At 42.2% G+C, this 25,099-nt stretch overlaps 3 protein-coding genes across 3 annotated transcripts; 2 read left to right on the top strand and 1 right to left on the bottom strand.

Annotated features, from left to right (window-relative positions):
• The first annotated feature begins 14,566 nt into the window (after window positions 1–14,566).
• LOC131260323 (uncharacterized) lies at window positions 14,567–15,376 on the top strand. The gene is made up of 3 exons (XM_058262028.1): window positions 14,567–14,749; window positions 14,819–15,015; window positions 15,094–15,376. Exons 1-3 carry the CDS (start codon window positions 14,567–14,569, stop codon window positions 15,374–15,376), a joined length of 663 nt encoding a protein of 220 aa, XP_058118011.1.
• A 130-nt stretch (window positions 15,377–15,506) lies between these two features.
• LOC131260314 (uncharacterized) lies at window positions 15,507–17,032 on the bottom strand. Its single transcript, XM_058262016.1, has 4 exons — window positions 16,889–17,032; window positions 16,121–16,809; window positions 15,955–16,065; window positions 15,507–15,645 (listed from the first exon to the last, which is right to left on the bottom strand). Exons 1-4 carry the CDS (start codon window positions 17,030–17,032, stop codon window positions 15,507–15,509), a joined length of 1,083 nt encoding a protein of 360 aa, XP_058117999.1.
• A 2,818-nt stretch (window positions 17,033–19,850) lies between these two features.
• Window positions 19,851–23,895, top strand: LOC131260304 (uncharacterized). Its single transcript, XM_058262004.1, has 5 exons — window positions 19,851–20,025; window positions 20,935–21,388; window positions 22,424–22,606; window positions 23,564–23,677; window positions 23,749–23,895. Exons 1-5 carry the CDS (start codon window positions 19,851–19,853, stop codon window positions 23,882–23,884), a joined length of 1,062 nt encoding a protein of 353 aa, XP_058117987.1. The 3' UTR covers window positions 23,885–23,895.
• Window positions 23,896–25,099: the final 1,204 nt, after the last annotated feature.

Genomic DNA, 25,099 nt, shown 5'->3' with positions numbered 1-25,099 from the left:
GTTCACCGGGAAACTCTTTTGGTTCCACACCGACAGGCAGGACGGGGGAGGGGCAAATAAAAAAGCAAGAGAGGAGCACGGTACTGGTGTGCGCGTAGACTCCTATCGCAATCTAGTGTAATCGACGATGGAATTAATGAGAAAATAAAAAATAAAAACAATCAGCATGAATTGGTCTGATAATGAAGTGTCTTAACTACAGGAAATTCTACCAAAATTCCCGATCATATAAATGAAAAAACCAAAACACATGCAACCTAACGAAGATGTGCAACGTTTGCAGGGCGACAGCCAATAGGAAGTGCTGAGGCAGTAGGAGACGATAGAGAAGCATACCATGCATGTTCCCCGTGCGATGGACGCCGAATGGGAGGCGTACCACTTGCGAAGCGTTAGTACATAGTATATGCACTTATAAATAATCATTCACCCAGCATTACATTCATAGTGACATTCATTCGCATCTTCAAACGGGCAATACGTTTGAGAAGGGCGGGAAAGTTGTATAAATCGGTAAGCATTTTAAAAACCGCGGCCAGTAAGTGTAGCAAAATTACAGAAGAAAGTCATATTCCTGGGCGCCGATGATGGCGTCATCGGTCTATGCCCGGGAAGGGGACAAGCGTTCCTCCTTCCAACTGCGTATGAGTGAAATAATCAAAACAAAACAAAAAAATTAAAAACTGACGTAACCCCTATGAAGGTACGGCGACCTGCATTCTTTCAGGACCTGTAAATTCAAACAGTGTGTAGCTTTAGGAAAAGTCAGCAATGGATTGCAAGCAAAAAAAAAAAACAAATAAAAAAAGCCACACATAAAAGGCCACCATTTTGTGGGGATGGGGACGATGGGTGGAAGAAAATTGCATCGAACGCAGCAGGCCAAAACCGGGACACTCACTGCTGAACCCACAGACAAGTTAATACATCCTATTGTACTGTTAGATAAACATTTTTTACTCAGCCGAACTAGCTAAGTCGAAATAACGGTACTTAAGTATGGCTATAGTGACATGTGTATGTATTTTATATTAGCAAAAGTAAAACCGGGAGGCGGTCCGATAGCAAATGGGTTTGGGACTTTTGTTACAGCGCTGCACACATCGACACACAGATGCACCCGTACACAGATCCGCAGCGAAGCGGGCAGGTGAGGGCACGTATACATATAGGGACAGAACACTGCAAAGCGTGTGGTATGAAGTAACTTTTTTCCTACAACAGCTAAATGTAACCGTAGTTAGAATTTGTATCAGCTGCGTACGCCACCGCGCACTCAAACAAGCGTGCAAGGGCTGGACTCATCAAAAAGGTTGGTGAAATATTGCAACACTGTGTTTGAGCGATCAAACGGCGCCCACTCCGGGCCGGAAGGGTGCGCAACATACTAGCTTAACACTTATCATATAGACAGTACTAACGAGACAGCGTGACAGTTTGGAAAAAAAGATAACCGCAAATCTGCACCTACCCTACTCGATGTCCTGCGAGTGGGGATACTTATGAAAAAGAGGTTCGCCACTCGTTGATGTACAACTTCTTCCATTGCACCACTGACATTCCGTTATAAGCATCCGGAATCCTCCTTGGTACGTGGAGAGGCGGCAAAACAACCTGTGAACGGTTCGTAAAACTTCGGCGGGTCTGCCACTTTCAAGACTTCCTAGGTACCACGAACTCCTGACTAGGGTAGCCCAGAACCGGATAACTTCCCGTCGGCATTAACTCATGTCACGAGACTTTGATACTTTACAAACAAAATAAAAAAGTAAACAGAAACACTTCTCATAGTTAACAAAAAAACAAACAAACAAACAAACAAAACGAACAAATAAACAAAACTGGCAAGCAAGCTGGGCAATAGTGAATCACACGTTTGACAGGAAAAAGGCGATAAAAATAATTATTGGTTACTAATGGAACTGTACAATTGATGAAATTCCGTAGGCAATCACAATCCTGGTCGTGGAGGGAAGGGGAAGAGGGGCGTATGTGAAACACAAATGTGAAATTATAAAGTTACATGCTACATACATAGTACCACTCGACTACACACAACATAATAAAGGCATCAAGGAACATCTACAAACAAAGAATTATTTCAACAATGTATTTTTTCGACATTTTCTACTCACAAACAGTTTCTTGTACTCTTTTCTTTCAAGTTGACTATAAACTAAAAGAATATGTTTTCTTAACTAGAATTTTTTTTCTTTGATTTAGAAGCTAATCTGACCCAAGCAAAGCAACTTATGTGTGTGCGTGTGTGTGGTTTGTACTGTATAATTTCACAGTTCAGTTGTTAAACACATGCAGGTAAACAAATAAACTCAGTCACGAAGAGGCGTAAGGAATTGTAAATACAACCAATTCAAACTACAAAAACTCTGAACCGATGCCCTGACTGTTGTTTCTGTGGCGCTATTAAATATAAAATTACTCTAAACAAAAACTCATTAATCCTAACTATAATACAATCAGTGGAAACAAAAACATAAACAAACTGTAACAAGGAGAGGAAGGAAGTATTTCAGAATCATAAACACAAACGCATAAAAAGCAATTGACTACACGGAAAAACAGAATACACACGCAATGAAAGAACGAAACATTAAAATGTGCTCAAAGTTAACATGTATAATAAACAAGGTAAACCATTTAAACTAACGATACATAAAAGCTTACAAACTAATGTGCATGGTGGCGGATTGGGTGATAGAGGCTAAAGAAAAGAAAAAGAAGATGATGAAGCAGAAGAAAACTAAACCGATAGATAGAAGTTAGTCAAATAAATCGAGTCACGAGGATATTTATTTAATTTTCTATCGTACCATACCGAGAACTAGGTTGAGGAATACACTAGCCAAGTTATTAATGCAGAAGCAAAGGCTCATGTAAAAAATCACACATAGGGAAACAGGAACAAACTCCTTGATACTTGATTGTTAAAGCATCACATTCGCGTCACGTGGTTGGGTTAATGGGTAGAATGTTTGTTGAAACTATTTGGGACTTGTTTTATTGCGCTGAACGCTATTTCAGTTGCTCCAGAGCGAATAGCTAATAGAAGGTTAAATTACGATGACTTGTGTGTAGTTTTGCGTGAGTAGATTTCCGTTTTAGGAGATGTTGATTTCTTTTTCATTTAAATGTTAGTTAAATTGTTGGAATACGTAGTCATGGCAGATTTATTGTTTGATACAAATAAAAGAGTTCTCGCGTTGTGAAGCAGTGCTTGATCCTTGCTGGTAGGAGTAAAATTGAAATATATATCCAAAATACAGATTTATTATCGGTTTTAAAAATCGTCAAGGTGAAAGCGTTTCAAATCATGCTATTGTTTGTAAACGTTTCACTCACAGAATAACCAACATACATTATTCATTTGCCTTAGTTAGCAAAATTGCAATAAGTAAAGTTGAAAACCAACTGCGTAGAAATACGAGATGGTTTGAAAAAACAAGCTTTCCATTAAGTTGTCCGAAAGCAACCACTATTGATCGGTGTTACGAAACAAAATAAAACTCGATTGGATAAATGAAGCTGTGCGGTGTGTACGTTTGCACTTCTTGTTCTGTCGTACCGTGTCGTGATGTTGGCTGCAAACATGACATCCAGAACAGCACCGCAGAACTGCTGACTACCGTGTAACTAACCGGGGAGTGCAACCGACTGGCGGCGGCGGCAACATTTAAACAAAATATACAATCAGTGAGAATGAGTTATGATTGGCAACTTCAGTCAACATTGGATTTCGTGTCAGCAATGCTGGCCATCGTAGCTGAGTGCGAACGATGTACCAGTGATTAAGTTTGTTTTTCTGTGCGGTTAGTGCTTGAGTCAATATTGTTCAGTTTTTAAGTATTCATAGATAGTTCAATCAATTCACTTCAAAAATGACACCTAATTGTGATACGATCTGTTGGTTCATTTTAACTCACTGGAACACGATTGTTTTACGAGACACAGAATGTTGAATAATCGTCAAATGGCCATACTATTAAGTTTACATTAAAAAATACAAAGCCAAGCTTATTTCCATTCAAGGATGGTTCAAGATAAATAATCGGAATAATCATTTGAAATCACACACGTGTGCCACACATTTCACCCTACATTAATCACCCCCAGTTCCACAAATACACTTTCACAACCCGTGATAGACATAATCTCACTGCGTAAGGCGAAACGAAGAATAATAGAAAACCAACCAATGATAAACTTTAACGTGATCGTGTGTATCGGATTACCAGATGAGCGAAGAACTAAAGAGGCAAAACAAAAATCGTAACTTTTGAACATTATGGCATGACCCTGATTTCAAATCGAGTGTCTTCCAGTCACATGTCGTGCATTTGGCTTTTATCCAAGTTGAAGAGAATGAATTAATGTTGCGCGTTGCAAAGGAAAGCTAAACTAAAGCGCTACGGTCGAAAGCAGCATGAGATGAGGGTTTTTGCTGAGCGGAATTCGAATGCGGTAAGGAGCATGGTGTAGCAGTCGAAGGAAGGAAATTTAGTAAGCCAGGACGAAAAGTAAGTAAAAGTGCGCCCTGAAACTCAGCACGTCGGTTGGCAGCGTACGCGTGCGAAGTTCCCCGACGCTCTTCTCGCTCAAGTGCATGCAAAATGGCCGCCCAGACGAGTGCAACGGGGTGGGCAAACACAAACTCCCAGACTTGGTAGCTGTACGCTTCTACGTAATGACAAATATACAAATAAGATAAGGGTGACATTTCGTAATCATATCCAAACATCCAACAGTTCCAGTGCCGTTGAAGGAATAAAAAATACGAGAAAAAAGGGAGGCCCGTTTCATAGAAACCCAATTTTTTTCTATTACCTCTTTGGAACAGGTACTTTTATTTAATTTTGATTAGAAGGGCCGCGACGAGTGCGAATTCCAAAATGAATTTAGTTTCTGTGAAATCGAAAAAGCGAATTAAACAAAATCAACCCATCTGTCCTGGAACAGCAGTTGATTAGATTTTTACCCTCCGAGTTAATCCGTAATCGCAAAAGCGGGACATAAGAGGCTAAAACAAAACCGAAAGAATCACCGTCTGAATGGCAAAAGTTTCGTACAATGCAACCAGCTTTATCGCATTCGAGCAGTTGGGATATTTAGAAGAATGAAATTCGATCCCTCTGAAAAGGTTTTCTTCGCCCGGGGATGGCAGTTGCTCAAAGCGCTTCCGCGGAGTCTCCGTGGTCGTGGCGGAAACGGGACAGTGTGGTACACTCAAACGGACGGTACGGAAGGGCGGAGGTGCGAGAGGAAATTGGAAAACGAAGCGAATCGTCGTCAATTTTAATTTCCGACACGCGATCATGAAACCCATAGCATGAAACGGTCCCCGGCAATAGCCCGACCCGGAAACCGGAAAGATATTTCCTGGGTGATTTCTTTTTTTTTTCTTTGCTTCCTCTTCCTCCTGGCATGGACATTTCTGCTCATGCAAAAGCCGCATAATAGCATTAAAGCGCGTTGCCCTGGACGTGCAGTGGACGTCGGTGAAGTGATGAGCAAAGGGCATGACAGTTTTAACCCGGCATTTATGCAGATTGGTGACACGAAAAATAGGGCCTCAATTGGGCATGCAAATTTGGGGCCGACCTTTTGGAAAACATGCGTTTTTCAACATGCAACTTATGAAGCTTTTTGTCAATATGACGAATTAATTATTTTAAAATTGAAAATTTTTGGAGGAAGTTGAAATTTTCTTAAAAATAAACTGATGCTTTGTGAAGCTCTATTTAAACACACATCCCGGCTATTAATAACTAAAACAACACTGTAAAAATTGGCGAAAAATGTCGTCAAAAACATGTTGACTTTTACTTCGCACACTTCCTGTTTTACCCAAACATATGCCAGCATCCTTTTGAATACAGGTGGTCAAAAAAGTCCACCAAACAGCAGCATGGCCTGAAAGAATTTTCAACGCAATTTATTGCTTTCCCTCTCTCGGTATACTTTCACACGACAAAGGAATTACGGCACCGCAGGGTGAAAGCATAACATGGGGAAGGCATTTTTTATTCTTTCCCGGAAGCAAAGGTTCCTTGGATTGTGGCATGCGTGGTAGTATCCAATCCCACCGCCTTCCTCCACATTCTATCCCCGAAGCCCAAAAACCAATCTGTCAAATCATCAACAATCCAGCGCACTCTGTCTTACTTTATCCTTTCGCTCGCCACGCTCCGCCGGAATGGTTCGCCTGGTCGTTTCGTCCCGTTCCGACCGGAGGCAAGACCGGGCGCACGACCCACTGCACGCCAGGGCAGTGCCAGCGTTCCGCCGGGACAATGATGTTTACCGAACTAACTGACTCCAACGGGGCATGAAAATCTGCTGCTAGAAAAGCATTTTTGCTGTTCGATCGAGGATTGCAGGCGGCGGCGGCATTCCGTCAGTGGGTTGAGCCGCCTGGCGCACCAGTTGAACGGGTTGGGGTGGACTTATAAGACATTGTATGGCAGGGTTTTCCCTTTCTCAGATCGCTTCGGTAGACTTTTTTCTCCGTTCCCATCCGTTGCTTCTCTCTAAGACCTCTGGTTGGTGTGCTGTCTGAAGAAGAAATTCAATCAGTGATGCCCAAATAAACCCCGCGGCCTGAGGTTCAATAGTTTCCAAAAACGGATGGAATTATTTGCCACAAAACGACGGGCTTTCTCCTGCATTGCTATGGAGAGGCAAGGATTCGTTCCAGGGAAATAAATGGTGAGTTATATTTACTCTGCCCACATTCCTTGAACGGTACCACTTTGGTTGTATACGATACGAGCCCGATTTGCCGTGTGCGTCATTCGGATCGGATCACAATTTCGAAAAATTTCAACACTTTACTTATTATCAGAGAGTTGAAACATCAAAATGTGGTTTTGGTTGCCTTTTATCTGTTTTGGATAAAAACATATTCGTTAAATAATTTAGTACAGCAAATTAATGAATGTAAAATGCACCATCATTTTGAAAATATTGCTTTTTATTTCCAGCACCTTTGGATTCAGGACCGGCAATTAATTCTTTAAGTTGATTCGTTTTGAGTTGATCTTGACCTCCGTAAAATAGTTTACAAAATAAACAAGGTTCAACCCCATTTATTCCACTTTTCGCGTCCCGAGAGTTCACCACCCATAAGTTTTCCCTTGGATCACACCCTCCGCCCATCAAGGGAGGAGCGAGATGGGGCAATTTTCTGCTCAAACAATCATTTGCTCAAGTGTGGAATAGCATCTCGTTCACTCGAGCATTCCGGGTGATTTCGGTTTGTTTGAAAGATTTCAGTCGCTTCACCTTTTCATCGCGCGCTATTGCACCGTTCCGTTCGTGGTTGGTTCCTGCCCCGGAAGTGGCCACTTCGTAACTGAATGGAATATTCATTGGAATAAAAAGCAAAAAGTCTAGGAAAAAACAAACGGACCGGCTGGGATTGGTGAACCGTGGCGGAATTGGAACTAATTAACTAGAAAGCTTCTCGTTTGCCAATCGGCTGCTTTCAGCGCTGGGAAAAAGTAAAATTCAACCAATATAAAAATGATGGGTTTTGGTGTTTGTTGGTGCTCTCGTTCAATGAGGGTTTTTTTGGGAAAATGATAGACTTCCAAGAACGCTATTTCAGTATTTACATTGATGATTCAAGCGTAAAAACTGGATCATTTAAAGCAGCATGATCTCATGTTTTCATCTGCGATCACTTGGCAAGAACCTGATTATATAAAAGTATAACTCAATTTTCAGCCAAAAACTTCAAGAGAGGAATTCGACTACATTTGTTCGAATTCAGCATACGTTTGTTAATTGGCTTGACCCGGAAATTGTTACTTGTATGTTTAGTAAATTGTACAAAATAGAACAGAGACTGGAACTTAACGAAAATAGGTTATTTCATTCAAATAATGTCGTTTAATTGCACGCACTTGAGCGATGAAAGAGTGTCAAGCTGAAGGGCAGCACCGTACAACCATAACATGGAAAAACGGATACAAGGAAAACGAACCGAAGTTGAACATCCTTCCCATTGTTGTGTTATTCTCAATTTCTACACACAACACAGTCCAAAAGCTAAAGCCAGTTATTTGGAGAGTGTCACTTGGGCATCGTAAAAAGGAAAACAGGAAGGTGAACATATGTTTAATCAAACAGAATAAAAAGTAAATAAAATATCTGGCAATCGAAGGTTGTTTGAACTAGTACAGTAAATTCACAATACTCCAGGCAGCAAAAAAGGTGAACGTTGGTCTCCCAATAGGTGAGCTAAGCATGTGTACCACACTTTCCATCCTGTATATAGTGAATACCTCCTAAGGAAGCGCGGTTCGGTGCAATTATGAGGAAGAAGAAAATCTCACTTTCCAAAAGATCAACTAGCGCACGGCTCGCAGCACCAGTGTCCGTTTGTTTAGTGCATCAACAATCAATTCACGGTGACCGCTCGGACCGGGAATTTCTCGCCGAAGTTTCCCGATCCGGTTGGAGCACCGGTGTTGTTTTTCGTACTGTTTGTGTTATGCTTTGCGCAGCTTCGTTGGTCAGCCTGTTGATTAGACAATCGCTTAGAGAGTAAAACTTCGGCACCGGCAACGGAATGCGCTGTAGTGAAGCAATCCAGTACAAGAAAATTCGTAGCATCATTCGATATTTGGTTGTCTGTTTTTCCTCCCTCACTCCCCACTAACGTTCGCGTTATTTCGTCCGCCAGAAACAAACAAAAAGAAAATATACGTAGCAAATGCAGCAACCGGTGTACAAATGAGACAAACGGTAGGATAATGAATCCCCAAAACATAAAGAATCCCGAAAAAACGACTCGTTCACCCTGAGCAATGCAAAATGCATTGAACAGAACTTCGCCTAACAAACAGTGCGTAAGAAACTATCAATGATGCAACACTTTTCAGCGGCAAACCGATGAAGCAAAATGACACAAAATCATACAACGTTAACCAACTCCACGTTAGTGTTATTACAACCTTAACGATTACAAATGTATGCATGTACCACTCTACAATTTACTTTTGTACGAACTGGAATATGCTGCCCACTGATGTTACAAAAGCGCTGAGCAAGCGAAGTTAAAGTGATTAATCTGTAACCCCCAGCTCCCCTTACTATCAAGAGGCGCGTCTTAGGATTTTCCGCAAGCAAACGGTGCGAAAATTACCGGGGGAAAATACTCTAATTCTTAGTTCATGCTTCCTATCGGCTGGAAATAAAACGGGCAAACATTATACCGTCGACTAAGCACTACCGGGTGGGCGTACACGTTGAACGTACACTCACAGGAAGCATAAACGGACATGATTTGTGGCATTCAATACTCAAGAACCTTTTTATACGCATATAGGTAATCTTTTGTAAGAAAATATTAAAACCAAAAACAAATAAAACTACCAAAAAATACACTACTAATGGATACAAGCAAACGAAGCGAAGGAGAGTCGATTGATGTTGTTCTAACCGAAGGAGCGAAACAAACCCTAACCACCACACTAATACCAAAACGAAAATGAACTAACTGTTTGATGACTAAACATAAACAGGATACTAAGCTTAGTGATAATGGAAGTGTAGTTATATAAATCAATAAATTAAAAATCATCCATCGCCCGCTGCATGACGAACAGTCCACCCTGCCATCGATTGTAAATGCGCACACGATCACCATCATCATCACCATCTCCAGCCATCACTCATATGCAACTCCGAGGCTATTGCACCTGACACGGCATACGCTCATTGGCAGAAAACCAACAACAACTGCATACAGGCACCAGTAGTTGCACATTAGCAACATTTTCCATAGCAACACCATTGCCACATCAACACCTCGTCGGCCGCGACGTCTACAGCAACAACAACAATCCTCATACTCACTAACCCATTGTAATGTGTAAGGCAAAAAAAAACTTTTCGTTAAATTGTAATAATTTTGTTTTGTGAAAATATTTCGTACTTTTCAATTAAATTGATCAAATGAAATTAATTGAAAATGGAAACAAAACATAAACCAGAGCTGTGAATCTTAATCGATGATGTTGGGGTTTTGAAACCACCCGAGCGCCCTGCCTTGAGACGCTTCCCCTTTGATGCATCGTTGCATGCCTTGCAGGCCGTAACTCTTCCCACTCCCCTTCCGGGCCCTCCCTACCCTCGCGGGCACCACGGAGGAGTTTTTGCGCGCAAGGCAGGCACGCGATATGAAAAGGGTGTACGGCGAGGATCGGCCGTGGCCGCGAGGGTCAAAGAAACATCTCATTGGATTCTTGAACATAGAGAGTAATGTAAATATATTTTTTAACGAGGAACGTAAATAAATTTTTATAATTGTTTCCAACATAACTTATTTATGATATAAGAAACAAAGGAGAGCGCTCCCACCCGACGCCACCGCCAGCTTGGGTGGGGCAAACGAAAGGAGGGCGCACTGCAAACGAATTGGGAAATGGGGGGAGGGAATCGTTACGAACGTCTAATAAATGCAGGTGAACATTTTTCAACATAAATTACGTAACGATGCGAACACGGAAAGCGGATGCACTGAGAGAAAACATGTACGGAAAGAATGACAATTAGCGAAAAGCCGGTGGTTCATGTGTATAGAGGACAAAGGAAAAAAAAATACAGTTAATTATTTATAGACAAGTAAATAATAACGAAAACAGCAACAAAAATTATATATATATATATACATTGTAAGTAAACCCATTTTTACTAAAAACGGTCAGAACTATGAAAGTGGAGCTGGAAGCACGGTGTACGCGAAAAGCAATGGAGAAAACGGAAAAAAGAAAAAAACAGAAAAAATCACTCATACACAAACAAATACACACGAATAATGAAATGCCAAAATTTAATACCACACAGTACCGCAACTCAATCGTAATCGACATTACGCTACACGTATTGGTGAATTGATTAACACATAAGGATATCTTAATGTAACAGCCGTAAACGGAAAGGAGTGGTACGATTACTCTCGTTCAAAACTTGCAAGCGAAAATGCCACTCTAATGGGATGTAAAAGTACGTGACTTACAATGTGGCGTACTGATGTCGACCTTTTCATTGCTGCCAAAGGAAACTTAACCCCCGGACTCAAGGTGCGCCAGGGTTGAAAGGTGCGATCAAGTTTCATAAATAAAAAAAAAAACAAGCACGATGTTATCCGTAAAATCAAACAAAGTCTCAAGGATTGCGAAATGCCAGAGTGCAACGAAAGAACAGGGAAAATCACCCGTGAAGAAAAAGGGGTTAAAAGAACGCATTGCATTGAGAGTGACGAACGCTCCTAATGCAGAAAACGAGTGAAAACGAGTTGGCAGCATAATCTCACGTATTGAAATTGATTGTTTCCATGCACTAGTCGTGAAGAAATTGCGCTGAATGAGATACCTTTAGTTAGTTTTTGTTATTGATTTTTTAAAACGAGTGAAATGAAGATGCAGAAGGGTGTACATCAAGTTGTGATCGCAAAACAAAAACCCTAGATCTTAATGTAAACTTACACAAGAGGGATGATTCACTGGCTAAAAAAAAAACAAGGAAACACCATACCAGTGAGGCAGGGAATCGTGCGCCGGTATCAAAAGCAATTGAGAAATGCATTTGGAATGAAATGTACGTGTGGCATCACGAATGTCCTTATGGTTTGAACATAGTGGAAAACAATCCGTTCCGTTAGAGGCGATTACTGCTTTTAACTGAGTTCGGAAACAGAACCGAGCTGAGGTTCGTTAAACTGTCTATGCAGGAGAACACTGGAGAGTAGCTCCAAGTACGGTTCGAACAATCATCCACATGGAAGCTGTTTATCACACAAAAACACCTAGAACTTGGTCATACTTTTCGCGAATACATAAATGATAGAGCAACGGTAGCAAAATGGGGCAGGGCGCGCCAGTCATTACTCTGCAACGCCCTTGGCTTGGGGGGCCAAGCCAAGAGGGGTGTTCACAGACGAGTGAGATACCGTAGGGCAGGGAAGACACGATGCCGTGGATGGATGTACCGATTGATGCAATGATCACGCACTAGCAGTTCTTTTTAACATCATCGCAAGGGGCACGCTCAATCGGGTGTTCCTTCTTCGGAGAAGGTTCGATCCGGAGTTTAACCCTCACCCACTAATAGAAAACGAAAGAACGGACGCAGGGCGCGCAGTTAAACAAGAATTACTACACGATACTGAGCCAAACTCAACTAGGAAAAGCCAAAACTTTGCTATGAGCCGCAAGAGCAGAGCAGATCCAAAAGGGAGTTGTAAAATTTCTGACATTGGTGAAGGTGAATGAATTACTCTTACGAAACGAAGCAAAAACACATGATAAGAAGGTATTAGATTGTATATTATAGAAATTTATTAATATATACATATATAAATAAATGTTACGCGTTATTAATAAATTATAAAAAAATAATGAACGCTGCGTTTTTAACCGATCCTTTACGTTCGTATTAGATTGTCGTTCTGCTCCGAAAGTATATCACAACCGGTTGACAATTGAATAATGCTTTTAACATATGTAGGTTATCTTTTTGCCTTCTGTTTGAACCTAAGCAACACTGTTCATTTGACATTTTTAAATAATTTTTATGCGTTTTTTGTCCCAATATTGGTTGTGCTGCTAGAAACATTTGGAAGCTGAACATAGATTTTCAAACAACTTTTACTTACAGAATTCCTTTTAATTCCTTCAATAAGTGCTTGTAATTTATTTCAATTTAAATTTTTTATCCTAACTATCATGTCACAAACATTAGATAAATGAACTCAAAAAACTAAAATAACTGCAGAAAAACCAAGAATCAAACATTATGGTAAGAAATATGTGACTTTTTGTTCATTGAATTTAATACATGGTTTTACTTTTTACCACTTTTTAGATGTTTTTGATAAAGATGGTTTTCGCGTCGTATTCTCAGATGAATTGAATGATTTCAGTACACTTTTCCAATTGCAAATAAAGTTGATGAAAAGTAGTATGTTTTGTTGTCAGATATGCTACAAACAAAATTCACTAAGGAGATTAAATAAAATTAAGTAAATTAAGAGTAATCAGCCAAAAACAAGACACTAAAATTTCAATAAAAAGCCTAATATTGTAAATTTTTTTTACATTTTGTAGCCATACGAAAAGTAGTTTGTAAAATATTAATTGAAATGGAAATAATTTTTCACAGCTCACCGGATGTCTAATTTGCATTCTCCCGAGTCGAAACAGCTATCGACGCAGGCAGTTGCAGCACCGCCGCCAACAAATCATGTCCATCCGTCGTGTACAGCTAACGACACACTTCACTTTATGGGCATTTCCTGCCGGTCGAATTGAATTAGCTTCGCATTAAATCTAGCGGAAATATGTGTTCATCAAAAAATTAGCGCCATGGCGGCAGCGCCAACAAGCGCAAAAACAAAAAACAAATTAACAAACATTTCCGTGACAAATGAACAACCGTTTCCGACGTTCGTGCTGTTTGCCGTCGGATCCCGCGGACCGGCGTGCGTTGATTGGTGTTTGAATTTTTGATAGGCCACCGTTTTTCCCGCCCAACCCGACGGATAATAGTTTCAGGAAATTGCTCACCATCAGGCGCGTCGCAGCTCCGTTGCTTCCGTCCCCGTGGAGGAGAGGCTCGGTCGGAGGGGGGAAATTATGCCATTTGTCCAGCCACGGCCAGAAACCCCACCGCCAAAGCTGTGTGCTACGTGTCGTTCTTGTATTTTTGTCGGCTCGGACGTTCATGTTTTTTGCTCGAGTTGAATTTCCCGCCCCAGCTTTAACCGGACGAACAGGTAGATTGAATGTAGCACGCGACATGCTAATTGCTCCAAAAACCCAAAGGTAGGCCAGCGCCGAACCGAACCGGTCGGGGATAGAAAATCCGTTATGGACCCGTCGGTGCACGTACGCCCTTCCACTGCTGGACGGTGGAGGGAAGGCGAGAAATCGTAGTTGTACAAATAAACTACAATTAGCACCTGTCCAACTCAAGTGTTGCCAGGTTCTACGCACCCCGTATCGGGGTTCTCTCGGGGCGATGCCATCGCACGCCGTGTGCGGATGCCGGCCAGGAGTCTGGGAGACCCCGGACGGGGCTGTTTGAAAATGGAACAGAAAATTGTTTCAGATTAGCCACGCGTTCACGTCTCGCATGCACACCAACACCAGCGCGCTCGGCCTGCTGTCCGGTTCTCGCGAACCGTGGTAGCTCGGACGGTGGTTTGCTGAATATTTCATCAACCTTCTAAGTGGCCAGTCGGTGCGTTACACTGTGCGCGGCCATATTCAAACGGATTCAAGAAAGTCCGAGTGTAAGGAAGTTGTCCAGGTGCCACCTTAGAGGAGGAGGTTCGTGAATAATATCGTACCGTGCTCGGCGTCGTTATCAGCCCATCCCCGTTGAGGACGGTAATAATATTTGCATGCTAAACGTGCCCCATTAGGAGGCAGCAGTGTGGTCCGTTAACTCACCGCCACCGCGTTTACATTCGCGCCGCCAACAGATGAGGTTTAGCCAGTTTGTCCGCGTTTTCGGGGGTCTGGTGCTGGTGGTCACCGAAATGGCCGAGTCCAGGGCAGCGGAGGACGCGGATTCACGGTCGATCGGTGCAAAGTGGAACCAAACGGAGGGAATGGAAAGCGAGACGGGCGATGGGCACGTCTGGCAGGGAACGGCCGACCACGGGAAGGTGCTTTCGCGACGAAAACGATTCGTGGTGTTTCCGGAAGGGTCCAGCTTTTCCGTACGTTTTGAAGTAACTTTGGCGATCGTCCCTCAGAAGTGTCTAACGTGAGCCTTCTCCGTTTCATAGGTAGCCGTGTGCATGACGATCGGTTTGTACGGCAATCCCAACTACCAGTTCGTCAGCTGGGCCTTGAATTGGGGCATCGCTTACAACCTGCCGAATCAAACGGTGAGCTTTCAGAAGGAAATGACAGAACCAAAGCCAATGGTGCAGCGGAGATACCGGCGGGATCTCTACCAGAAGCTGGAAGTGATCATGGACAGGTAAATCTACCAACTTCCTGTCAAGACGAACAACTCAAAAACTGCTTTATTCCATCCTCCTCTTGTACTCTTCCCTAGCATGGGCTACGATGGTCGAGATTGCATCTTGCGTGCGCTTTGTGAAAGCTCGCAGTACTTCGGGGGCAAGGGCAGCAACATGATTGCGGAGATGCTGCGCACCCTGTTCAGCTACCCGAAGCAGAAGGTACTCTCCTTCGAACACGCCGACCATCGGCTGTACGACGAGGCGCACCGGAAGGGCAAAAACCTGGCACCCTGCCAGTCGCTGTATGGCAACTGCAAGTTCTCACTGTTAGAGCTCGCGCTTGGCAAATACTCGACACCGCATGGATTTATGTAGCTTGTAATTATTTATTGACTGAGAACTACAATAAAAAGAACTAAAACCAACACGTCTTAACCTAGTAGCTCGCGGGGATTTGTTGTTGAGATATGCTTCGATGACCTAGAATATAGGGTATCTCCGGGGTCTAGGGCTCAAATTTTCCAAATAACACCAAATCCAGAAGACTCATAGGACACCCATCGCTGTACTGTGCACGGCAATCCATGGGTTCTTGGCGCATAGCATTACTGTAGTCATCGTTGAGCGCTTCATTAATGGGAAAGCTGTAAAGGAGTCAACAGTTTTAAAAATATCAATAAAGTTTCTTAAAGATTATACTAGCAGTCTCAGTTGACAAATTGCTCCACTAGCCTATTGTATCCATCAGTATGTTTAAACGATATCTCTAGCTCTTTAAAATATTCTCTAAAACAGTTAGTTTCTTCTAACCTACCGAAAATATTTCCTTGGGCAGGTGAACATTATTTTTTCCAACTGAAATCTATCCCTTACAAGACGTATTTAAATCAGGTTAAATTTAAAACCCTAATTTGGTTAGAAACAAAGATCATAAACAAGCTTAAGAACTTTACCTGAAAAGGACTCTAAAAATATCCATCGCCATCGACCGTCCAGGTGGAGGAAGCATGTTCTTTGCCTCACAGATGCTTCGAAGGATGCACTCCTTCATGTGGAATCCAGTTCTGCAAGGTCCCAATCGTTGATTAAGCTGAAGTGAATACAGTCTGATGTACTTACACCGATCCAATGGTTTCCTCCAGATGGTTGAACAAGGCCCTCCGGTCGCGGTAGTGATGGAAGTGCTCCCAATCACTGTGCTGGCTTATGTTGAAGGCTTCACCGCTAAGCCACTTGTCTCGCTCGTGCTCCTCCTCAGCGTCATCAGCAAACTTCTGTTCAAGGGCCGCGGATCTACGATAACGATCGTATGATGTGGGATTCCATCCGGAATATTGGTATGGGCTGATGTTATTCCCGCCTCCGTAACCGATTCCTCCCAAATATCGATTCAGGTTGCTTGATGGTGGATTCTGATACTGATTTTCATCCATACGCTCAGCTGCAGCCCATTGCGGTGAGCTATATTGTAGTGTGTTCCGGTTCCAGTCAGCCCGTTCCTTGCCCCAACCCGGAGGAACCCACGTTCCCGGATGATCCTTAAGGTACTGATCGACCTCGGCGGGTGACAGCTCGCCACCGTTGTGGTGGTCATGGTGTTCCTCCTTTGGCGGTGGAGGTGGCGGTGGTGGTGGTGTTGGTGGAGGGCTTTTCATAGGCTCGGGTGGATACGTCGCCACACCTCCCAGCTTCAGTGAACTCGCATGGTATTTGTAGTCCGGCAGAGGATAGTACATATCGAGCTCACCGATGCAAACGTAACCGGCCGGCCCTCGGAACATTAGATTTTTGCCAAATGCAGCAGTGAGCTGTTGGGATGTAATGGTAAAAAAAAATTTACTGGCCCTTGTTTACACTTCTTTTCCGTTTAGCCACACAAATACTCACCAGAATATGTGATCCGGGTGTAAAGAGCAGAAATCGTTTCTTCCGCGTGAGCACCTTTGAGTCGCCGGGGTCCGATTCATTGTATGTTTGACAAACCACCTGACCAACAATCATCAGCAGTATAAACTTCCATTGAACTTCCATGTAAAAATCTCGAAATAAGCGCAACGGGAGGATACTTTAATCAAATCAACAACACACACACGACGTACCGCTTGGATTGAGGAAAGCGACACAGTGACATCGATCGCTCGACCAGCTGATGAGTGACAATCCCGGGCAAAATCTTAGAAGTTATCGGAAGATGAAACCGATACTGGAGCACAGTTTACCCAGGTGACAGTTTAATTAACACAAGCGTGCGAAGTGCTCCGAGTCAATGGTGCATCAAATAATTGAAGCCGTCTGAGAAGCTGCCTCTTCGATCTAACCATATTCATAAGTAATTTGCCTTCACGCATAGAATGATCTTAACAGACCTAAAAATTTCTATGTAGACCATTAGACGTGTTTACAAAACGTGTTTCATCTTTACAAGCCAAAACGTTTTGGGTAATCTGTTCATGAGTTAAATTTTATTTCATGATAAAACATATTTAACTTGCAATTTTTTCTTATTCATATTTTATATTTCTTTACTGATCGGAGTAACAAAAACTAAAGCAGAAGAATCAAGAGTCATTTCCTATGGTGAGTTGCAAAATCATAACTATATCATACCACAAATAGTCCATAAACAAATTTTAATATTGTTTTACAATCTTAGGTGAGAAAAAGGGTGATTTAGGAAAAAAGGAAAAGCGGTTTACCGAGTAAAAAAGATCTAGGTTTTAATTTAATTTGATTTTTCATAATGGAAACAGAATGATGATGCGCTCATATTTCATTTTCACCATATTATATGGTTTATCTAATACATTTTGTACGATGAAAATTCAAACACTTTTGCTCAGTTTGGTAACTAGTCCCGTCGTTTTTACTGCACTTAGATACCAATAAAAATGTCTTTCGTACTTACCCTATCAATTAAGGCAGAATGCTCTGCATACCGTTTGTCGACAGCATGCAAGCGCAATGAAAAATGTCAATTCCATTTATAAAACTAGCAGTTCTCCCACCAGTTTCTCCAGCGGGAAGCTTTTCCAATCAAACGCGCGAACTCCAGCGTGTTCGAGAGGGTGCGGTACTATTGGATTATTTCCATTTTCCATTAGGGGTGACCAGGTCGATTTATTTTAACGGAGTGCTCGGACAATTCCTTCATTTGTCCGATTTGAGCTATGCTGCGTTGTAGGGTGCCCCGTCTTTCACCATTTCCCTGCATTTACTATCCAAACAACCAAAGGTTAGTTGTACAACAGATGAAAGCAGCAAAAAAAATGTCTCTCAATCAATTATGCATTCGCAGCGTTTTGTTTTGTTCAGTTTCCCTGTTGGATGGCGAAAGCTGGCCGCAACATTTAACATTCATTCGCACGGAAGAGTGCGTCGGATTTTTGTGTATTTGATTGAATCGTCGGACATAGCCCAGTAGAATGCATTTGCTAGCCTTTTGATTGGCACTGGCGTCGGTTATGAATCGTTTGTGATGTCATACTATTGTGCATTTCGGTTTGTTTGTTCGCCGAAAGAAAATCTTAGCACAACTACAAACAGTTTTTCTCACGCACGGTACCGCTGGAAATCGAATCGGAATCTGTCTCCCAACTAAATAGGAAACGTCCTGTGCATGCATGGCTCCATTCCCAAGTTCTACACACTGTTCGGCTCATCCATGAGGCCTCCAGGGAAAAGGCGTGCGTGTGACAGTAGGAAAATGTCGGCAAAGTCCTCCATCCCCACACCACGGCGAGGCGAGGGTAAATTCGAGGCGACGAATGATCAAAGCAGGAAGCAAAACGAAAAAGTGGCCCATCGGGTCTTGGAAGAATCTTTCACCGCACCGCAAATCGTTGTTGCCTGTCGTTCGTGCGTCGCCGGTCCCCACATCAAAGCCCGCACGGAAATGGGCACGGGCGCCCATATTGCTACGGGCATTGGGGAAACTTTTGCACCGGAACGGAAAACGCAAAGTCCCCAAAGTTTGGGCCAATGTCCTAATTGAGTTTCGGTCGGTAGGAGGGCGAACCAGTGAAAGCGGGCCGTCGTAAATAATGCAATTCCGATGGGGATCGGCGCTCCGGTTGGGAGGTTGGAGATCTGGCTGAGAAAACATGAGAACGTCCTCCTTCCTCGCGCCTTCGGTGAACTGGTCCAGATTCTGGCTAGTGGCAAGATTGAACGATTTCTTCCCGTGCTCATATCTGACGTCTTGCCGACCGGGTCGAGGTGGTCAATGATGACTCCGGCGAAGTAACACGCCATTACTAATGAATGCGACCTCCTTTGCATACCACCGTTACCTGGAACCATTCGGCTTTTCCGGGACAATCTGGTTCTTCGTCCGCGGCGTAATCACAAACACCACGAGCGCGATTTATGACTTTGGAGAGCTACAGACCCGGTTAGAAAGATGGGGAAGAAAAATTGGGTTCGAGTCCCGAACGGCTCAACTGAACGGTTCTGGAGTAGAGCCGCGTTAGAAAGCTTGTAACGGTCCCACTGAGAACTCAAACCGGAGCCAGTCTCGCGGAACGTGTGCTGTTCGACTTCTCTAAGTGTTTTGTAGGACTATAACTTTTGGTCCTTGTGTTAACTTGCGTGGTTGAATTATTACCACTCGTTTTAGTGAAAGTGCTTAGCCTAATATAGGAACGTTACTCCTTCGTGACAGAATCGCTTCCGCACTTCGAGTCGACTGGAACGCTTGGCTTGGGGACTCGGGCTTGAAGCATGTACGAATCGTTGCCATAACCTGGCACTGGAGATTAAAGTTCGTGGAAAACACAAAACACAGTCTTTGAACACGATGCCAACAAGAAATCAAACTTCTTGGTGGTGCGAAGGAGCCAAGTTACACATGATGTTGCTACTGATACTCGGGGCGCTTATCCAACAGTGTGGATCCTCAGCTGGCAATGATACCATCCTGGAAAGTACTACCAAAGACGGCATGGAGGAAGATCCCACACCTCAGAAAATCCTTTCCAGAAAGCGACGATTTTTGACATTCCCAGAGGGTAGTTCTTTTCAAGTGGGTAAGTAGAAAAGAAAAATAGACTACTCTGAGGGACACGTGAATGTAATAATATATTTTTTAAAGTCTGTGAACATTTTTTCTGGCAGTTTGTTCCCAAGAGTTTCCGAATTTAACCATACGTTACATACATACTTATTATGTTGTTCGTCATCCTTAGAGTCTCTTTCTTTCATACCCGTTATCACGAGGAACTTTAACAACTCAATTAATCAAAAACATGATGCACACTTCGTCGGCTTAACATATCGTTTTCTTAAACATGTGTAGATTTTAAAAAGCAAATTATTGTGTGTTGAGTATTTTCTTCGTACAAGTGTTCAAACTGTTTTGCATAAAATATTTGTTTTTGTAGATTTCAATCCAATTCTTAAATGTGCAATCAACCAAACCTTCTGCATAGCTATAGTAATGTTTTTCTGCTTACAATAAGCTGTTAATGATGGCCAAGACGCGTCATTCCATTCAATAGGCTTTACCTGCAAAAGCTTATCAAAATCTTTAAAATTACGATCGTCAAAATATAATTCAACAATTTGAATTAATGAAGTTAACTTAGCTTAACTATTACATTTAAAAATCAGTATTTTAAATGAAATGTGTTGAAAGTTTTGCTTTAGCATGTGTGAATTTGAATTTTACTGACAACAATTATCAGCTTGCATGAAAAGATTTCATATGTTATTTGTCTCAGTGGACAAAATGGCGTTTTTGTTAATTGGGTATACGTTCTTCTCATAGACGTTTATTTAGTTAATGAAATTTATGGCTGCCAGCTTTAAACTTAAGAGTTGATAATTTATGTTAACTGCACAAAAAAATGAACAAGGAACAATTACTAACAATGAGTGAAATAGCACTGATGGGAGAAAATGTTCTAAATCCGTCTCGCAATTTTACTCCCGTCCAGTTTACGATCAAACGATTCCCATGATTGGCGTAGAGCGACTCTTCACGATCGGTATCACGGTGGCGCTGGCGTACGAGCTGCCCAGCATCACCATCAACCAGATCGAGCAGATGCTGCAGGAGAACGCGGCCGAAGGCTACATCTTTCCGAAGATGGACGCAAACGTCAACCAGACCGTCCTGGTCGACACCAACGTCACGCCGGCGCGAAAGAACATTTTCAGCTACTACTACCAGACGCCCCGTCCGGCGGTTCAAACGGTTCCGAATGCCCCCGGTGGTGGGCGCATAAATTACTACACCTCCTCTGGTGGCCCCGATGGAAACCGACGCTACGATAAGTACGATCGGTACGGGCAGCGCCTTTCCCAGTGGGATCGGTTCGTCTCGAGCGGTGTCCCGCAACCACCGTACGTGAACCCATCCGGGAACGATTTCGGCAGCATCGTTAACAGGTAGGCTCGGGGTGGAAAAGCGCCGGTAAGGATGGGAAAATAAGCAAACTCACACACACACACACACACTCTGTGTCACTGTCGCACACCGGTTGCATCTGTCCGCAAATGGCCGCCACAATTAAGCAACGACAGCAGCCAACGACGGGAATGAAATTAATTTCACAACATGCATGATAAAATTGTGGTTTCCCTCGGCTGCAACGTGAGCCATGCTGATGGGTCGTGCAAAAGTCGGTAGTTATCCACCGCTGCTGATGGTGAGCTTATGTGAAAGGAAAAATTGAATGGTTCTAAAGTTGTTTTGGCATTTTATCCCCCTTTAACCAGAGAAGGATTAAGCTTTCTAGGCATTCCAAGCAGCTATAATTTGAAGCCCTTAAAACATTCACTCTACATTTACCATTTTTATTTTCAATATAAAATTTATATAATTTGGATCCAGATTATACCAAACAATGTTTCATTCAATTGTTTTTATTCGGCTTATTTCATGTGATATCATCAATAGCTTTTGAAGAGAATCCATGATGTCATTTTCTATGAAGAAAGTTGAGATATGTTTAATATTTTCCTTTTTTATAAATAAATTAAAAATTTGATTAATATTTTACTTTTTTATAATAACATTTTTCAGTAGTTTTAAAACTGAAAAACTCGTTTATGAAATGTTTAAAAACCGATAATATAATTTCAATTTTAGCATTATTCCTATGTTTTGATATGTGCAGAATACTAATTTTGCTAATCCATATATGCCGATGATACTCAAACTATTCTTAGAATTTTCCTCTTTTTGACGAAATAAAAATGAATTGATCGGGGGGAGTGATCACAGCTAGTGGCCCAAAGCAGCGCCTTAGTTTGCTAACCTATGATTTATCTTTGCCTTTAACTCTTGTTGCTATTTTTAGGTTCATATCAGCACTCATTCTAATCAAATGAGCAGAACATTGGAAAAGCTTTAAAAACATGTTTATATTGACCCATTTTCTCAACCACACGTATGTTTTCCCAATTTTATCCAACCGCTAGATACATCCAGGACTGGGTCCGACGACATCCGCCCAACTACCCGGTGGGCAAAAAGCGGTTCTATCCCGTGTTCGGCAAGCGAAGCATACGCGAGGACACCGACCCACTCGATAGGCATTTTCTCAATCACCATCGTGTCACGCGGCACGCACTCTACGAGAGGATAGAACAGTTTCTAACGGCGTAAGTTTTTTTCTTTCCTTGTACTTTTTCCTTCGCCAGCGGGACAGGGCTCCGGCAGATAGGAAATTCGTGCAGCAGTTCGTCCTGATTTATTTCCCTCTCCATCCATCGCTGGTCGAACGTGGGCCTTCGACTTGTAGCGACGCTAGCGTGTTGCACATAATCGGTTTGACAATGATAGGTTTCCTTTTTTTACCCCAATTTCGCCATGCATAACTCGCCAATCGACGGTTGGGTCGCGTTGCCTTCCCGAGTGGCGCCGATGCAAGGCTAGAATTTATTGGCATCCAGGAATCGGTAGCATGTTCTAGGTTTTGTTTTCCTTTTTTTGCAGCGCAAACGGATAGTTTATGAATGTTGCGATACCGGACTCGAACGTGACGTGCCTTTACAACCCCATGAGCGATAGCAGTGTCGTTATTAGACCACTATCCTTGTCGTGCGCGTATCTGTTCTATAGGGAATTCAGAAGTGATCATTTTTAGTCTGAAAATAATGCACAAATTGAGACTCTTTAAAATGGGCAACACAGTAAAGTAAAATATGAAGATATCAACATATCAACCAGTATATGAATGCTTGTTTTGAACCGATTCGGGTCATTTAATGATTTTTAGATATGTTTATGTGAATTGCAAATATAACTTCAGCGAGGTTGAAATATGGTAAAGACTCTTTGAAGTAATGCTGAACTTTGCAAAAGAGTCGTTTAAATGATCGTTTTGAAATCGTTTTACTTTAAATTAGTTGATCCGAATTTGCATTAGGTCCATGATAATTTTTTGATAACCCAAGTAAACATTCAATCAAAACCCTATCCATATAAAGCTTTTTAAATTGGCATGATATGATAATATGTGATTTCATAAAATCACAACCATTCGTCAGTGAAAGGCATATGAAATTGTATCATAATTTAAATCGCATTTGAATCCATCAATTATTATTATCCGCCAGGAAAGGAAAACATGGACACCAGTGCGTGCTGCGGGCACTTTGTGAGAGTGGCCAACGTAGAGACGACAGTGAACCGGACACGTTTTTAAAAGAAATACTAAGAGCCATTTTTAGGTGAGCATCGCGTTCAACCAAAACGGAGCGTGTAAACATGTTACTTAATACTCTTCACTATTTCTCCCCAGCCTTCCACCTACCCACGAGACTCCAAATCATCACAAACATCGACTGTACGACGAAGCCCACGCCCACACCGGAAACTGCGCCGAGACGTACTCCTACTGCGAGGATAGTTTTTGGTCTTCCGATTTCGTGTTCTAGTTGCGTGCTATCCGTTCAACCCGAGAGTAACCGTTTCAGTTGGGCTTCAGACGGAACTGGAATGGGAGGGCACGGGTGGCCAACGTCGAAATGCAAAGTGTAATTGAAGCGAAAAGTTCCGATCCAAACATATCAAACCGATCACCTGCAATCTGGGCTCGCACGACAACGGATTTCGCCTGCGGCACGCCATAATTTAATTAGAGACGAGGTTTAAAGAGTGCCAGCCTTAACTGCTCCGCTTCAGGTGGCTGCAATAGCGTCCATCTAGCGTGTTCGACGCTATTTAGTAACGTTAAACACGCCACCATTGACCATTGACGAATCAATCACTGCGATGTATTTGTTGTCCGTTCTTGCGTTTAAAGTTTGCAGTTTTAATGGCACAAAGTTGCTGTATCTATGTTATCGACATCATCAACAGCATAACTGGATTGTCTCAAATAACTGTTGCGATGTATGCAAAATGGAGTTGCTATTTGGGAAATGGGTAGAATTCTGTAGGTAAGCAATAGTTACAACGCAGATGGTAAACGGATCATCCAGATAGATACTTACCAACCTTGAATCTTTCCCATTGTTCAATAATATCGTGCTCTCTTGATATTCACTTAAGTAGGATTCGCCAGAGGGATGATGAATAAAGAAGGGAAATGAGTCATTTTTTCCAATAAAGACGAATAATGAACGGCCATTCTATTTATGCGTCCGAAATGTTTCACTGATTTTGATTGGCAGCAATAAATAAATAGTACACAATTAGTTTGAACAAGCCAGTAAAGATTGTTATGCAGAAAAAAGTAAATTATTGTATCTTTCAATGAAGGAACAATCAGCAATTGTGCAATTTTATTGCTGTGTATTTTCGTACATAATACCACCATTTTCACCTACGACATTCATTCAAAAAGCAGGATTGATTTTATAGCAGGAGAGTTTTGCACTGGATTTTGTGTTTCCATTAAATTAAACTTATCTTTATGTCATATTTGGGAGAATAATTAACGAAACACACGAAGGGTTTGTAAACAATTAGAAAAATAGTCCCGATGGAACTAAAGAAGATTTTATACATTTAATCTATCCATCATTAGATAGACAAATACTTAAAATCCTGTAACATATTTACAATTGTATAGGTATGTAAATAGGTCAAATATCCTCGGGTGGTTTTTCACAAGAGTGACAACCAGCTTCAACCAGTGTTATGTTTTT

The sequence above is a fragment of the Anopheles coustani genome, chromosome 3 (genome assembly GCF_943734705.1).
Source record: "Anopheles coustani chromosome 3, idAnoCousDA_361_x.2, whole genome shotgun sequence".
Taxonomy (NCBI): Eukaryota; Metazoa; Arthropoda; class Insecta; order Diptera; family Culicidae; genus Anopheles; species Anopheles coustani.
The sequence above is the reverse complement of the archived record's forward strand: the minus strand, read 5'-3'. Positions and strand labels throughout refer to the sequence as shown.